At 48.2% G+C, this 17,551-nt stretch overlaps 1 protein-coding gene across 1 annotated transcript; it reads left to right on the top strand.

The window, feature by feature from the left end:
* The first annotated feature begins 4,860 nt into the window (after positions 1–4,860).
* Positions 4,861–6,420, top strand: LOC115491093 (inositol 1,4,5-trisphosphate receptor-interacting protein-like 1). The gene has a single exon (XM_072922355.1). The coding sequence runs from the start codon at positions 4,861–4,863 to the stop codon at positions 6,418–6,420; it is 1,560 nt and encodes a 519-aa protein (XP_072778456.1).
* The last annotated feature ends 11,131 nt before the right edge of the window (positions 6,421–17,551 follow it).

Raw genomic sequence — 17,551 nt, 5'->3', positions numbered from 1 at the left:
CTACAAAGTAAGGTGATTAGTTGTATTAGAGATCAATACTGTTGTATACACCTGAAAGGGGACTGGAACCAGGGAGGAAATGCCAATCTTTGTGGAGGGGGGGCAGAGAAGCTTCTAGAAGTATACCATCGTAGAGCACAGCCACAGCTTGGATTAAGACTGGAGGAGAGACCAGCCAATAAGAAGCAAGAATCTCAAAATGATTGCACCAGCTTATGGGCCAATCAGCAACAGAAAAAGAAACCGATCACAGCACGGATCCTGAGCGCCCCAGTAAGGGAAGAAGAGAGAGACTTTAAAAGGCCTGGGGTGTGTGACACCCAGGTCTTTGCTTGGAGCTGGTATCCTTAGAAATGCCCCTAGGTGTACAATTACTAAATTGTTGAAACAGTCTCCGGACTAGTCGGAGGCTTTGGCTTCCAGTTGTTCTGTCTGTAATAAACAGGCTTACTTGTTTGTAATTAACTGGCCTGCTTTTTTTTGTTACTTTGAAGTTTTCGTTGTAAGCCTGTCCATAACAGGGTTGTCTTGGCAGTCTCCCCAGCACAGCATCCAGAGATGACTACCGTGTGGAGGCCCAGAGAAGCTGACTTCCATTGCAGGGCGGATTGTGGTGATGGACTCCCCTTGCCCCTGGCTGCACTACAATCTGAGAAACCCTCATTAGGCCTAAGCCTTGACAAACTCCATTTATATTAAGCTCCTTTTGAATGTATCAGAAACATTCTTTGTTCCCAGGAACTAACAGGTGTCTAACTAGTGCAATTTTTTTTCTTTTTTTTTTAATGAACAGCCTTGGAAAATTATTTTTCTTTGCTGATTTATTTTTCTTTGCTGACTTTTTTTGACTAAGAACCCAAGTGGAATAATATTCTTGTTGACAAACCTTCAAACAAAGTTACAGAGAAAAGACCTGAATGATGGAACATTCCTATGACTAAATCCCACTCTGTTGCAACTGTAAAGTGTCCAAAGGGAGACCTTTTGAGCTCTTGATTCTCAGAATATAAGGGAGCAATGAGTGAGTCTCTAACATTGATAATTGTATGGCAGTGGAGCCAACCAGGAACTGTTGGTAATAGCCAAGGACTGCTGGTATTAAAATGCTGTGAGAAAGACCAAGATATGGCTGGAGAAGGGGGGCCAGGCGGAAATAGGGCAGCACTTTTCAGTGAGAAAGAGCCACAGCACAGTACAGCATAAGCACAAGAATAAGGCCAAGAAGAGAGCGTGGACTATAGAGTAGGATTAAGACCCTCAAAAAGCACCAAAGCCCTCTGCCCCATGTCCAGGAAGGCCTGAAAGAAAAGACTGTACATGGTAATTAATTGACATAGAAAGTGGGAAACCTGTGTTTAGGGCAGAGAAACCTGTCGATAAAAAGGTAACCCCCAAGCCTGGAAAGTGCCCTCAGGACCCTGGACATCTCATAGACCAGACCAGCACAGCTGGATTGATGCTGAACTCAGGATTATTGCCAGGATTGGCACTGCAGCCAGGATTGACATTCCATTAACTGGATCAACACTGGAACCAGGACGGGTGTTCTTTTTTTGTCTCTCTTTTCTTCTTTGTCTTTTTCTTTCTCTCTTTCTTTAATTCATCTCTCCCTCTTTTTCTTCTCTTCCCTTTAACCCTACCCCTTTATCCACAACCCACTGCCTTGTGCTCATGTCAGGGGACTAACATATTGATTTCCAAGCCCAGTGTGTAGTTAGGTAATAAAGTTTTCTGATTGTGGACCCCCTGACTTTTGTTACTCATTTGGATCGCAAATCTTCAGCGCTTCCTTCCCCTTAAGCATGGGTCGTCACACTTCAGCGGCTACGAAGATGGCTTTCATCCCCCTTTCCTCTAACACTGTCACAGCCAGGGTGACCATTTTAGATGGACCCAGAAATTCTTGCTGGCAGCTGCAGCTGGTCAGGGACCGTGCAAGAGGCATCGCTAAGATTCCTCCTTGTGTTCACTGGGGTCTGTATGGAGGAGCTACCCATCCTTAGACACTGCCTGGGCAAAATCTGACACAGACCCGAGCATGCAGGACATGGAGAAGGCACTGCTCAATCAGCAGGGGGAATTGCTGCCACACCTTTCCTCTAGAGTAAAAGCACACTTGGACACTGTCTGCCATCCCTTTTGTGAGACAATCTATTCCCTCTGTGAGCTTCACTCAGTCTCTAAGGGATCACTGAGCCAGGATGATGACACTGGTGGATAATGCTCTAAGGAATGAAAGGAAATCTCTTGATCAGTCACACAAAGTCATACTCATGGTGCACCTCAACTTCTTAGCTGCAAATGGAGACATCACAGGGAAGAGCTGAACAAGCCCAGAAAATTCTGGAAGTACACACTGAAAGTAGCTTTTTGACATGGGTACTGTGGGAGCCAACTAGGAAAAGTGCCCTCCTAGACCTGGAGTTTGTCTGTAGAGATGTTCTTGTGGGTGAAGTGGTGATTGATGCTGTCTTGGGCACAGTAATCAAGAAGTGCTTGAGTAAAAAAAATCTTAGGTGTTATGGAAAAAACTGTCCGCAGAGCTACTCCCAAGGGTTGTAGGAGAGCAAGCTCAGGAACTAATTAAGAAGGGCCCCTGAGCATGTAGTTTGAAGGGCATTGATGTCCACAAATGCTAGTCCTTTTTATTAGAAACACTTCTATAAGAGCACAAGTCTGATGAAAGAGGGCTGAGGGAAGTGGGGTGTGGAGGCTGGTGGGCCAAGAGGGAAAGAATCCACAGCACTCCCCTGGAGGGAAAACCTCTCAAGCCATACCCACTTAGGTTGAGGATAAAGGCTTCTCCCAGCATGCCTTGTTGTGACATGCAGATTTAATGTATCCCATTGGCCCTTCCCTCTCACTCCACCCCTGTGCCCTCATCCCGTTGGCCCTAGTGTTCTGTCCCGCCCCTCAAGATCCCTGTGTAAATCCCTGCTTTCCCAGCCTGAGTGGCTCTTTGTCCCTGGACCATCTCAAGGAAGAAGCTCAATAAAGGCTCACCTTGGAAGTCCCCACAAAGACCCCGTCTCTTCTTCTGCGTCGCCTGGATCATAAAAGAGCTGAAATCACCCGGTGTGAGCACAGACGGCGAGGTGTTTTGTGAGGCTTCCTCAGAAAGGTCATGGCACTCAGAACACTGCCCGCTGCAATAGTGGGGGTGTTTAGCAGAGAGAAAAAGCGCCTCAGAGGGACCTTACAGTTCCCTACAGCTCCCTGAAGGGAGGTTGTAGCCGGGTGGGGATTGATTTCTTCTCCCAGGTGTGGCAGGGCATCTCATTCTGCTCAAGAGCTGATCTGTGGTTTGTTACCTGGACAGGTAATTCAAACAGGAATAACAGTCTTGCAGTGAATTCTTTTGCCACTGTGGGGCTAACAGCGGGCTGGCATCTCCCAGCTGCCAAGAAACATCTTACTGTTAAAGTGAGAGCTGGAAAGACAAGCTGGATTTCTCACTGACAGGCACCTCACTTTATAACTCTAAAAAGCCATACCAAACTTTCACAAAGCAGAAATTTTCTATACATTTCTCTGGAAATGTGTGGTGTTTCTCTTGTGGACAAGGACACTTGTTTTGCAATTACTGCTGAGGAGGTTAAGTGAAAGACATCCAAATAATTATCATCATCATCACTGTGGTGTGTAAGATTTGACTCCTGTTTCTTTGACAAGCTTTCCTATAGATACCTTCATGTTGTACATTGTTTGTTATGGTTTAATCTACGTCTAGTACCTTTTAGTTTTATACTGAGTAGTAAGTAACTCCGAGATCTTTCATCTATTATCTCTTGTTTATTTAATAAATAATTCATTTTATAAATAGATTTGATCTTTAGAACTTGCGGGCCAGAGTGATTTCTTAAACATGAACTGTTGACAAAATCTTTGGCTAACAATGGGCATGTCTGAACATCCCACTTGTCCAGTGACACAAGGAAACAAGCAATAAGAACAAGGAAAATGACCTCACGTTGCATCAGATATAGATGTTTAGATTGGATTTTAGAAAAACTGCTTTCATCAAAAGTACTATCAAGTGTGGAAAGTGGCTGCCTAGGGAAATAGCTGAGTCCCCACTCTTGAAGGGATTGAAAAGGCATGGAATATTTGAGGACTCAATTTCTTAAAGGAGTAGGCAGTGTTAGGTTCGCGGTCCCACTGTGGGATCTTCAGGGACTTTTTCAACCACTCTGATTCTGAGATCTGAGTGTAGCTCAACCCGTGAGGAGTCAAAGCTTAGACTCAATGATCCTCAAGGGCGCCTTCCAACAGGGATATCTATGAGATTGTGAGTGGAAGGCAGATGAAAATAAATCCAAAAGAGAGAACAATGGGAGTTATTTGAAGAAGCTTCCCTCAAAAGCAGCCTTAAGCAGTGCACCAGGGCCTTTCTGAGTTCCTGAGGGAGGAGTTGGCTGAGGGGACAAAGGGTGGGGTTGGCTGGTCTGTGATGCGCTCTGGCACCTGTGACATCACAGGGGACGTGTCACAGAGGGGGAAGCAATAAAAGGCCCCAGCAGGTTAACGCTGGCCCTCTATTGCTTGGGCAAGCGGTGAGTACACACACGGCGGGGAGGCTGGGCTGGGGACAAGGGCTGGGGCAGAAACGCTGCAACCGGGGCTGGCTTCTCCCCCTGCAGGCAGGGACAGCCCCTCATGGGAGAGCCTTGGGCAGGCCACAGGGCTGCTGCTGCTGCTGCAGCTCCAGGGGCACTGGGATAGCCCTTGCTGCCTGCCAGCTGTCTGGGGCCCTGTCCTTCCTGCGCCCAGAACCCTGAGCATCCTGTCCTCCCTGCAGCAAGCAGTAGTTCCCGCCCTCCCTTCCCCACTCAAGGCCTTCTCTCCCTCCTCCTGCAGACCATGGATCCAGTCGTGTTCCTGTTCGCGCTCTTGCAAGGTCTCATCCAGTACCCGCCGCCCGTGGGTGATGGTTTGGATGAGGAAACACATTGGCGCATGGAAGCGCGTGCAAAGTACTTGGAATGGGAGAGGCTTCGGCTGGAGCAGCAGGTGGAGCAGCTCTCCCAGAAGAAGATGCCACACTTGCAGCTCTTAGCTGTTGCTGTGCTCCTGGCCCTGGTCTTGGTGCTGTGGATTATTGGGTGGAAAAGCAGCCTGAGGAGAGAGGAGAATGAAGAAGAAAACCATGGTGCAAATGAAGAGGAAGTTGGCAATGTTGCTGGAAATGAAGATGACAATGATGGAAATGATGTTGCCAATGGGGCTGCACTTGCAGAAAACAACAATGACAATGATGTTGCAAATGTAGTCCAAGAAGAAGAAGACAATGTTGACGATCGTGTTGGACAAGATATAATGGAGCGCATAGAGGGGCCTGTAGAGGACCTGCAGAGAGTCTGTGAGTGGATAACTGACCTGATGGACGATTATACAATTTACTTTGGGCATGTCTTGTTTGACAGTTTCTACCCAGTCCTGCACCGACCCATCGGGGTGGGCAGTGCCTTTGAAGGTTGGAGTCCCTGGGAGCAGGATGTCGTGTACCGTGTGCTCATACCCATGACTCCTCCCCGAGGCCACAGCTTCCACCTGGAGCTGGACGGTGAGGGGCAGAGGCACGTGAGGAACTTCCGTGTCCGCGTGCAGCTGGAGTGCACCTGCACGAGGCAGCAGCAGGGTGAGAACATGCTGTGCTTCCTGCACAACCCCGAGGAGGAGCTGAGGAGCAATCAGGATCCCAGCCTCCTAGACACCCTGTGCACCGACTCCTACCTGGACGTGCAGAAAACTGCCCGCTGGTTCCAGCAACTGGTGAAAGCAATCATGCCACCTTTGCCTCAGTTACAAAACCGGAATTTAATCCCGCTGCCCTCCACACACTCCTGCCAATTCAAGGCGATCAGTGGCGGAGAAAGCTTCAGGATTGAGATCCTGTTCGGGGTGCGGAGAGGTGGCTCTGACATATTCGTGAGCAGCCAGCCTAGGGAAACACGCACCCCAAGCACTCTATGGCCTGAGACTTATGCTGTGGCAGAGGTGAAGTTCTTCATGCACATTGCCAGGAAGGCCCCCCCCGACAGTTTGCACCTGAGATGTCTGCAGCTTTTCTGCCGCCTTCTGCTGGGCACAGGCTTTTCCAACTACACCCTGAAGACCATCGTCATGCATCTCCTGAACGGTCTCCCCGTGTCACAATGGCGCAGGAAGTATTTCTTGCAGCGCATGCGAGATATCAGTGTGAACCTGCGCTGCTCTCTGGAGGAGAAATGCCTTAACCACTTTATCATAGGCAACAAGAGATTGCCTCAGGAGATTAGCTTGCCCCTGGACATTGCAGCAGCTGAGCCACCCAATCTCTTCCATCAGCTGGCACGGTGTCCAGCTGCCCACTCTCAGGCGATGAGCGAGTACCAGGATATTCGGCGTCAGCTCGCAAGTGTGCTGCTCATTGGCTCATGAAAGAGGTGATCATGCGTATGTGCTTGTGGGCTTCACAGGCAGTAGCAGAAAACTACCTCACGTCCCCGAGGAAAAGAGAGGGGAAGGAACGTGGGATACAGAAAGAGACGATATAAAGCTTCTGCGCAGCAGCACTCTGCCATCAGCAGCAGCAACAGTGTTGTTATGAACAAAAAAAGCAAATTTAAACTTTTGGGCAATGTTGTTAACAATGTCTGTATAAAAAGGGTTGTTGTTGATACAAGTAACAAGTTATAATTGGATATGTAGTTAACAGGCTGTGGTGCAGGCTTGGATGTTGCGGCTACAAAGTAAGGTGATTAGTTGTATTACGCTGTGGCAGAGGCTGAGTTCTTCAAGTACATTGCCAGGCAGGCCCCCCCTGACAGCTCGCACCTCAAATGCCTTCAGTTCTTCTCCCATCTTGTTCTGGGCTTCAGCTTCTCCACCTACACCATGAAGACCATTGTCATGCACCTGCTCATTGCCATGCCCGTGTCATCGTGGAGCAGGGGACATCTCCGGGAGCGACTGACGGATATCAGGGACAGCCTGCATATATGTTTGTGACAAAAATGCCTCCAGCACTTCATTGTGGGTAACCGGAGGTTTCCTCAGGACATCAATTTACCCCCAGATGTAAGAATGGGTAGGACATACAGTCTCTTCCATCACCTGGCGCAGCAGCCGGCTGCCCACACCCAGGCAATGCGGGATTACCGGGTGCTGCACAAGACGTTCAAAAGGATCGCTCTCGGAGAGGATGACTGAAGGAAGGGCAGGAGCCATGGCCAAGTGCACAGAGCAGTGCTTGTGCTGCTCGCAGCTGGCAGCAGACAACCACCTCCTAGCACAAATTTGGTGCTAAGGAGAAGAGGATGCGTGCAAAGGCTCTGGAGAAGGTCCAACAGCCTCTGCTGGCACCTCAGAAAGTGGACTGCCACGGGAGGGTTTATTCTACTTCTTTGTATCATTTCACTTTCCAAAAAAGGCACCCAGCTGTCATTGAGCCCTGCTCTACATGCTGAGCTAAAGTCTCCAAACCCCACCTGCAATATGCAGTTCTTCCCAGCCTTTGAGGAGAGCTAAAATTTCAAGCATGAAAAAAGTGGGAATCTGGGACAGAAAAAGAAAAATAGAAATGGGGCAAAAAAGAATATGAGGAAAAACTGGCACTGGTGACCCGGGATGAGTCAATGGATGGAGCCTCTCCATGTCCCTGGAAGAGACACCTTTATGTCAACATTAGACCACGTGTGTTGGAGCTGACATGAAATTTTATCTATAGCAGAATCAAGGTTTTTGTTTCATAGATAGATCTATTGTGTATGCCTGTTATATACTATAAAGTTTATGAATTATCATATCTACTAGTAAAATACGATAAATCAAAACAATATAGTAACATAAATAATATCAAAATATGAAATATGGAGTTACATCAGGATAAAAAGTGATTTTAAAGAGTTGCATATGTAATTTCGTTTAAATAGTAACAGTAGAAGACATATTTATTGTCAGTGTCTGTTGTGACACATATTGTTGCTCATAGTCCCTTTATGTCTGGAAGGTTTTTCATAAAATAGATATATTTATTACATATATAGCATACATATGATATATACTTGCTGTATACATTAAATATGAATATAACTCTGTAATATATATTCTATATCATATGCCTATAATAGATTACATGCGTGATATAAATTTTATACAGATGTAAAGCCATATCCAGTCTTGCTATCTGTTGCAACCCATATTCCCGCTCTAGAGTTAATGCATTTATAAGTAGCAAACTGGAAAACCCTTTGCTCTGGTGTCAATAAAAGGCAATTTGTGCAGAATCTGGAGTGTGCAAGACTTTATTGATGTCAGCCAGGCCTATAGTAGTGGTAAATGTCACGGGCTGTGAATCTGGGCTCATGAGCATGACTCCTTGAACTCAACCAAACTCAGAGTGGTGAATTATCTCTAGCCGAAATTAAGCCAAGCCACCCCCAGCCCCTCTGATCACAGAATCCCAGAATGCCTTGGCTTGGAAGGGTGCTTAGAAATTGTCTTGTCCCAGCCCTGCTGCCAAGGGCAGGGACACCTTCCGCTAGGCCAGGTTGCTCCAAGGCCCATCCAAGCTGGCCTGGAACACAGCCAGGGATGGGGCAGCCACAGCTCCTGTGGGCAGCGTGGGCCAGAGGCTCAGCAGCCTCAGAGAGCAGAAGTCCTTGCACAGCTCCAGCCTAAGGCTGCCCTCTGTCAGTGGGAAGCCACTGGCCCTGGCGCTGTCCCTCCAGGCCCTTGCCAACAGCCCCTGTGCCGGTCTCTCACGGCTCCCGTGCAGGGACCCAAAGGCCGCAGGAGGGTGCCCCTGGAGAAGCCCTTGGAGAGCGCAGGGGCCAGGAATGCCGCCATGAGGGCAGCAAGCAGGGCCTGGCCTGCCTGTCCCTGCGGGAGGGCACAGGGCGGGCGCTGAGGCCCTGCCAGCTGGAGCTGGGAGCTCTGCAGCGCGGCCGGCAGAGAGCCGTGGGCTCCCGCAGCTCTGCAGCCCTCACGGCTGAGGCAGCTGCCCGGGCACAGCCGGCCGGGGACACGCGGCCCGCCCGGGGCCACCCGCAGGGGGACCCTGCTCTGGGGCCAGCCCAGGCCGCAGCAGGGAGCACCCCAAGGGGCAGTGCCCGGGCAGGGAACGGCTCTGCCCGGGGACAGGGCTCCGGGAGCAGGGCAGCAGGGCCGGAGGTGCCGGGCACAGAGAGCGAGGGACACAGTGGTGTAGTAACAGCCTGGCTGCCTTGGGGCCTACACAACAGGCTGACAGGGCACAGACAGGCAGAAACTCCCATCCTCTTTGCATCCTGGGGCCAGACTGTGCCTGGATGCATCCTGAGACCTACCCTGACTCAGGTGCAGCACCTCATACTTGATCTTTTTAAACCGCATGAGACTGCTATGGTTCCACTCCTCAAGCACATCACATCTCTTTAGTAGTCATTCCATTCTTCAGGTGTGTCAGCTGCTGCTTGGTGACATCAGCAAACCTGCTGAGGATACCTCTGTGTACAGGATTAATGAAGATATTAATAGACATTGCTCAGAGAACAGAACTTTGAGGTCCATCCTGACTCTTAGCTGTTGATCTCTGGAAGCACCATGCATGCAATTTCTTATCCATCCAACAGTCCAGGCACCAAATCCATCTCTCTCAAATTTAGGGAGAATGTTTTGGGGATCATGTCAAAGGCTTTACGGTAGTCCAGATAAACGACACCTGTAGCCTTCCCCTTGTCCCTTCATGTACTCGATCCATCATTGAAGGCCACTGGGTAGGTCGGGCAAGACTCACCCTCGGCTGTCCCAAATCACCTCCCTGTTCTCCATGTGCCTTAGCATAGCTTCAAGGAGGATGTGTTCCGTGAGGTAGCAGAACAGTCCCTGTGTAACCCAGGAGGAAGCAGACCTGCTTAGCCACTTAGGTGCTCACAAATCTATGGGACCAGATGGGATCCATCCTAGGGTGATGAGGGAGCTGGCAGATGAGCTTGTGAAGCTGGTCTCCATTATTTACCCACACTCCTGGCTCACTGGTGAGGATCCGGAGGACTGGAAGCTGGCCAGTGTGACACCCATTCACAGAAAGGGATGGGGAGGAGTATCCAGGTAACTTCAGGCCGGTCAGCCTGACCTTGCCTGGAAAGATTGTGCAATAGATCATCTTGAGTGCCATCACACAGCACTGGCCAGGGTATCAGCCAGCCAGCATGGGTTTAGGAGGGGCAGGTTGTGCTTGACTAACCTGGTCTCCTTTTATGACCAGGTGACATGCCTGGTGGATGCAGGAAGGGCTGTGGATGTTGTGTACCTGGACTCCAGCAAGGCCTTGGGCACTGTCTCCCACAGCACTGCTGGAAAAGCTGCAGCCCATGGCTGGGACAGGAACACTCAGTGCTGGGCTCAGAACTGGCTGAGAGTGCTGGTGAGCGGTGCTGCATGCAGCTGGGGCCAGGCACCAGTGGTGTCCCTCAGGGCTCTGTACTGGGACCAGTTCTGTTTAATATCTTTATTGATGACATGGATGAGGGGATTGAGTCCACCAGCAGCAAATCTGGAGGTGACACTAAGCTGGGAGCATATGTCAATCTGTTGGAAGGTAGGATGGCTCTGCAAAGGGACCTGGACGTGCTGGATCAATGGGCCAAGTCAAACAACATGAAGCTTAACAAGACCTAGTGCTGAGTCTTACACTTTGGCCCCAGCAATCCCCTGCAGTGCTACAGGCTGGGGACAGAGTGGCTGGACAGTGGCCAGGCAAAAAGGGACATGGGGGTGCTGATTGACAGCCAACTGAACATCTGCACCTTGAGTACTGTGTCCAGTTCTGGGCCACTCAATTTAGGAAGGATTTTGGGACATTTGAACACGTCCAGAGTAGGGCAACAAGGCTGATGAAGGGCTTGGAACACAAGCCCTATGAAGAACAGCTGAGGGAGCGGGGGTTGTTTGAGAGCTGAGGGAGCTGGTTGTTTCATTTGAGAAAAGGAAGCTTAGGGGAGACCTTATCACTCTACAACTGCCTGGTTGTAGTCAGGTGGGAGTCAGTCTCTTCTCCAGGCAAGCATTGACAGAACTAGAGGACACAGCCTTAAGCTGTGCTAAGGAAAGTTTAGATTAGATGTCAGAAAAAGATTCTTCACTGGAAGAGTGGCTGGGCACTGGAATTGGCTGTCCAGGGAGGCAGTGGATGTGTCCCTTGATGTGTTTTAAAAAAGGACTCGATGCGGCACTCAGTGCCATGGTTTAGTTGATGAGGAGGTGTAGGTTAGGTCATAGGTAAGACTAGTTGATCTCAAAGGTCTTTTCCAACCTAATTCACACTGTAAAAAAAAAAAAAAAAAGGGCTAAAACAAGCTAGGACCAGAGCAAGAAGCAGACCTCAGCAGGCTGGAGCCAAAGCAAAAATATAAGATTCCGAAAGTCCCTCTAATCACCAAGCCTCAAATGCAAAAACACAGTCTCAAAAAAGCCCCAAGCCAAAAACCCACACACAGCGAACAAGTTTCAAAAAGCCCCGGGCACTTGTGACACAGTTACTTTTTATGTCCCTGGCTCCTCCCAAAGCCCATCTCCTGGCAGAAGACTATTGGGCCAATCCAACCTTTCGCCATCTGGTTGGAGAAGCCCCTCTTCAGAGTTCAGAGTCTCTTACTACCTGTCCCATTGTGAGGAGTCCTCCTGAACACAAGGCTTCTTCTAGTTGCCTCCTACACGTGGCCCATGTGCACCCCTCCTCCACATGCCTCTGACAACCATTGTTGAGGGAAATGGAAACTAAAGTGGCTGCTTACAATCAGGCATGTGTTTTCACACTGAATTGTGGTAAGTTAGGCTCATGTCACAGGAACAGATAAATAAAACTCATTTCTAAAATGAAGACAGGTCTCAGCCAGGCTCAATTGAAGTACTCAAAAATTTTGAGCCATTTTAACAAGTTGCCACAATTAAGTATTGCCTTTTCCAGATTCAATTTATAGTAACATCCATTCTCAACACTCCTGCAATCTTTGAAGCTCTTAGGCAGTGCTGAGAGAGCAACCCAGAGAGAAGTCCAGAGCTTTCAGGATCTTCCTCTCCGTCTGGTGAGTATGAATCTTTGAGCAAGTGTGGTCACCTGCATAGCTAAAGTCTCCAATATAGGGGTGAAGAATCTCTTCATATTTGGTGGCAATGTACCTAGCTATGACACCAGCCAGCTGCAACTTCACCTTGGAAACAGCATTGTCCTGTACAAATAAGCAGTAGAGATTTATCTACATGACTTGGTTCAAAACACAGGTTTTCAAGGTTTGTTATATGAAAGGATGCTCATACTCACACAGAATAACTATACATCCTCTGTTACCTCTATTGGCACCCGCAGGGGTGTTAGAAGGCCTTGAGTTCAAATCAAGGAGAGGCATAAGCAGTTTTGATGCATCAACTCACTGTTCATAGCCAAGAATTTTTCGTGGTACATACAATTGAGAATTGAATGTCTTTTGTTGGTCATCTGTATTGTTAATGGTGTGTCCAGCCATGTAGGGTGTTATTGACCAGCACTCATGCTTTAGCCTAGGGTAAAAGCCCTTTGTCAACTGACATATCCAGTCACTTCTTGAACACTTCCTCAGAGTGACTTTCCCACTTCCCTGGACAACCCATTCCAGTATCCGACTACTCTTTCAGTAAAGAAATTTTTCATGTCCAACCTGAACATCCCAGGTTCAGGCACAGCTTGAACCTTATCCAGAAGCTTGGTACAGACATAACCCATGGGTGTAGACCACAGCACACAAGGTTTCTTTGCTCACTAGAAATGGGCTAGAAAGAGAACAGTACTAGTATTAGTAGGTGATTGGTCTAACAATCAACATCTCTTCATATTATCAGTTCAGTTCAATCCTGTATTTTAAAGTTGAAGGAGACTTACTAATGCCTCTGGAGAAATCATTGGTGAAAGTGAATCCCAACTCCAAGGCAAGCCACACCTACAAGGACAGTTTACTGCAGATGTCATTAGATGCCTACCAACTTCCAGGTGTCTCAGGTAGATGCAGATGTTCTTCACCTAGTTGCTACACAAGTTTAGGTCATTACTATTGTCCACGTCTGAGTCTTCAGACTCAAGGAAGACATTAGACAAAGCCTGACATAGTATGTATCTTCTGCTTAATGACATTCATGTATTTCCATGGGGTGTGGAGACTGATGCTCTGACTGCAAGGAAATTCAGAAAATCATTGCTGTCAGCACCTCCCTCCACAGCCCAGTGTGGGCCAAGCTGCAATCCTGCAGCGTGGAGCACCGCACGGGCTCATGACCCCTATTTCAGGGCACCAGAGGCAGACACGGCTCTGCTGCAGCGGCAGCCAAACACCGGGCTGAGGGAGGGGCACACAGTACAAAGAGACCGGGACTGGGACTGGCGGTGGGACAGGCACATAGGCTGGGACTCCAGGGTTGGCGGTGGCAAGTTTTCCGTGGTGAAAGCCTTCTGGTAACTCTCCTCTCCGGAGCGGCGGCGTACTTGACACGGCTGCCCGTGGTCTCCCTTCAGCTCGGCGACTTCTTGGCGGCTGGGCGCACCCTCGGCTCAGCCATGCAGCGCCGATGTCTCCCCATCGTGGGGGCGGTCGCCGTCCTATTCTTGGGGACGGGGGGGTGCGCTCTTCTGTTTCGAGGGATGGGCTGCGGAGCGGGACTGCAGGGGAGGGCGAGAGAAGGGCGGTCAGCGGGACGGCGTGTGTGGGTGTGCGCTGCACCGCCGCGCCCCGAGCCGCGGGAACGGGGGAATCGGGGCAGCGCTGCAGGCAGCGCTGGCGGGCTGGAGGAACGGAGCCGGGCGAGAGCTCCGCCCGGCTTCGGAGCCAAAGGGCCGTAGATGCGAAGCTGAGGGGCTTCACGGCTGCTCCCCTTCGCACTAGAGGGCTGAAGGGGAGCAGAGTGACGGAACCAACGGGCTGTCCCAGAAACGCGCAAACACCCATCGCCCTCCCCACCAAGAGAAGACCGGGCTGCCCCTGGGCTGTACCCCGCGCTGCCCGCCAAGCTGAAGGGATGGGAAGGAGCGAGCAGGACAGGAAGGGCCGCGCAGGTGCCTCCCCGCGGCCACGGCAACACCAGCTCTGCGCCGAGCCGGTCCCAAGACGCACCGAGGCGAGCCCGCCGGGCAGGAGAGAGAGCAGCGGCACGGGGCGCGCTGCGGCCGCCGCGCCTGCGAGCCCCGGGCGCCGCCGCTGGTTGGCCGCACATCGCAGCCCCGCAGCTCGGCCCGGCCTACGACTCCATGGCTTCTGCACCAGGGAATAAAACGTTACCGGAAAACACGGAGATGTTCCTCTTTATACACACACATACTGCTTGTTTGGAGTTCCTTCTATACCTGCTTAATCTTTTGAAGTGTTTTGTTGCAACTCTCTGCATACAGATCAGAACACTCGATAGAACCTCCCCATCCCTCCCAGTACAGGTGGCTTCCACCTGTGGTTTGAAAACCTGCCCACACAGCACAGTTCCAATAGATCTTGTGGGGAATCCTGAACTCATCTTTGGTAGATTATTGCCAGACTCAACAAGTTTAAGATGGATGTTGAAGGATAGACAATGCTTATTGCCATAATCTTCCTGCCAGGAGAGCAAGGAAGAACACTGTGCTTGTATGCTGGGTAACATGCAAAAACCTACCAAATGCAAGCTAAGAGGTACGTTTGCACTTGCCTGTCAAGTATACAGGTATGGGCTCATCTTCACTGCCGTGATCACAGTACCAGCTGTCATGAACAATAATAAGATTTAAAATTTTGGGGAGATGTAGTTTGCAATGTATATACAAGGTTAAATGTTGTTGGTACAAGTAACAAGTTGTGATTGGAATGGCAGTTAACAATGTATGTACAAGGTTGGATGTTGTTGGTACAGGTAACAAGTTGTGATTGGAATGTAGGTAACAATGTATGTACAGGGTTAGGTGTTGCGGGTATCAGTAACAAATGGTGATTAGTTATATTAAAGCTCAGTACTGCTGTGCATGTATAAAAGGGGAGTGGAACCGGGGAGGAGATGCCAATCTTTGTGGAAGGGCAGGGAAGCTTCCAGAAGTATTGCATCGTGGAGCACAGCCACAGCTTGAATTAAGCTTGGAAGAGAGACCAATCAATAGGAGGCGAGAATTCCAAAACAATTGGCAATCAACTTATTGGCCAATCAGCAACGGAGAAACAGATCTGTCGCAGCACGATCCTGAGCACCCCAATCAGGAGACAAGAGACACTTTAAAAGGCCTGGGTGTGTGACATCCGGGTCGTTCCTCTGAGCCGGCTTCCTTAGAAACATCCTCAGGTTACACTTACTGAGTCGTTGAAACAGACTGCGGACAAACCGGAGGCTTTTGCTTCCAGTTGTTCAGTTTTTATTAAACAGGCTTACTTTTTTTTTTTTTTTTTAATTAATTGGCCTCATTTTTGGCTACTTTAAAGTTTTGTTTGTAAGCCTGTCCATAACACGGGCCACCTTGATTTGTTTTGGGTTCTGCTGCTGCAGCTGAAGTAGGAAATGGCCATTTGCTCAGAGGAAGCTATGGCAAGCACAAAAGCTTTACAATTATGTTAAGGTAAGGATTTAAAAGACATAATCACCCCCCTTTTCATCATCATTTCATGTTACAATAGGGTTTGCTGAAATACCATCAAGTCTAGCATAACCACCTCAAAACAGGAGTGGTAAATGTAAATATGAAGTGAAGCTTTTTGTTTGAGGTTTGTTTCAAAACCAAAATACCACCCTAGTTTTAGACAGAGCATAATGGTAGCTTGTCAAGTGATGAGCCTTCTGGAGGAGGCAAGATAAGAAACCCACTGCTATATGTGTAAATGGGCAGAAAACGGGATCCAGCTTTGAGGAGGCGGCTGACTCTCCAGCACTGTCCCAAGACATGAGGGACTGCAATTTATGCAGTTTATCTTCATCACTCTACACAAATGCAATGAAACTTCTAGTAGTTTTCTGACCACAGTTTTCCTAGTCAGTCTTGTACCGCAGAGTGTTTTAACATACCTCGGGAGGAACTCCTTCAAGAGTAAGAAAACAAACCACAGAAGTTGTATGTTATGTGTAGTAGATATAATTTGCACCATTTCTAATATGATATATGTGATATTGAATATTTGTTGGAGTATACACATTTGTATTAGGACTCCCCCAACCCTCGCAGGTGAAACCTGGTGTATGTTGAAACCCAATTTACAAGTAAAAGGATGTGGCTCGGCCAAGAGATGGGCCATGAGGAGGGACCCCAAGCGCTGATCGTCATGTGAACGACCTGAGATGGATATCATGGAACTCCTCGGACAGATACATGTGAATGCAGGTTCTCGTAAATTTCATCACCGGATTCAACAACTCTGGACACTGAATTGTTCTCCCTCATCACCAAAACAGAAAATCTTAGTAACATATAGACTCTAAATAGAAGAAAAGACTGATTGCTGAAATCTTGGCCTCAGGCGGAATTTTCCCTATAAAAACCGCTTGTGCCAGGATGGAGGTGTGTGGGCATGGAGGAAAACCTCTGCTGAGGCTGACTCCTTGTTGCACACCCAGGGCCGTCCCCGGGCTCGGCTCTGTTCTTTCCTTGTGGCTGGCTAGATAGAAGTTGATTGCAAAATAAATTTTTTTTTTTCATATAAATTTGGCCAGACAAATTTTCATTTATAACATTGTATAAACAATCTGACAAGACAAGCAGAATGGCTCAAGGACATCCCTAACTGCATTCCTGGTAAATCTCCAATTACATAATTCCTTTCCACTTTGTTCTGCCCTTCAATTGCACTAATATCAACTCTATTCTTATTATTATGGTATTCGAGAACCATTGAATACCAGAAACAAGAAAACAGTACAACAAAACAATACTGCCATGATACATGGGATGGTGAAAGATGTATTCGTTCTTGTTAACCACTGAATTAATTTCTTAAATTTTAAGGAAAATATTAATGTACTATAGACAAGAAGAGGGGGCACAAGAAGCCTGTGAACAGATGTAAGCAGAACCACCTCTGAAGATGTATTTTATTACCCCACTGACAGGTTTTCACTAAACACATGGATTTGTTTTCTTTGCAGTATTAAGTCCTCAACATCCATAATTCTTTCACTTCCGGTCAAGAAGTCTCAATTTACTGTTTATTTAGCAACTTGTCAAGTCCAAGACTACCTTCATAGTTTAACATTCTAAACCTGAACTTCTTCCCTAGGTAATACAGTTGGCTACAGTACACCTGCAGCTGTCATGGTATTAATAAAACAAATTGAGTAAGTACAGTATCTTGAAGAGATGAAGTTTAGCTGAGTGCTAGGATGCTCACTGATTTATTACTTCTAGACTTCAAATATTACATTTGCATTTATTCATATAAAAAGTACAAAAAAAATTTAAGTGGTTTGAGTTATGATTCTGAGTCTTCCCAGAAAAAAAAGTGTTTTCATTTTTCTTCCCTTCCCTATTTCTCACTGTTAAATCTGTAAATTTTGCTTCTAAAAAAATAGTTCAATACAAATGTAAAATGGTAACATATATTTGCTCTGGTGCATTAAGTGTAGA

Source organism: Taeniopygia guttata, chromosome Z, assembly GCF_048771995.1.
Source record: "Taeniopygia guttata chromosome Z, bTaeGut7.mat, whole genome shotgun sequence".
Taxonomy (NCBI): domain Eukaryota; kingdom Metazoa; phylum Chordata; class Aves; order Passeriformes; family Estrildidae; genus Taeniopygia; species Taeniopygia guttata.
Note: the sequence above shows the minus strand (reverse complement) of the source record. Positions and strands in the feature narration are given on the sequence as shown.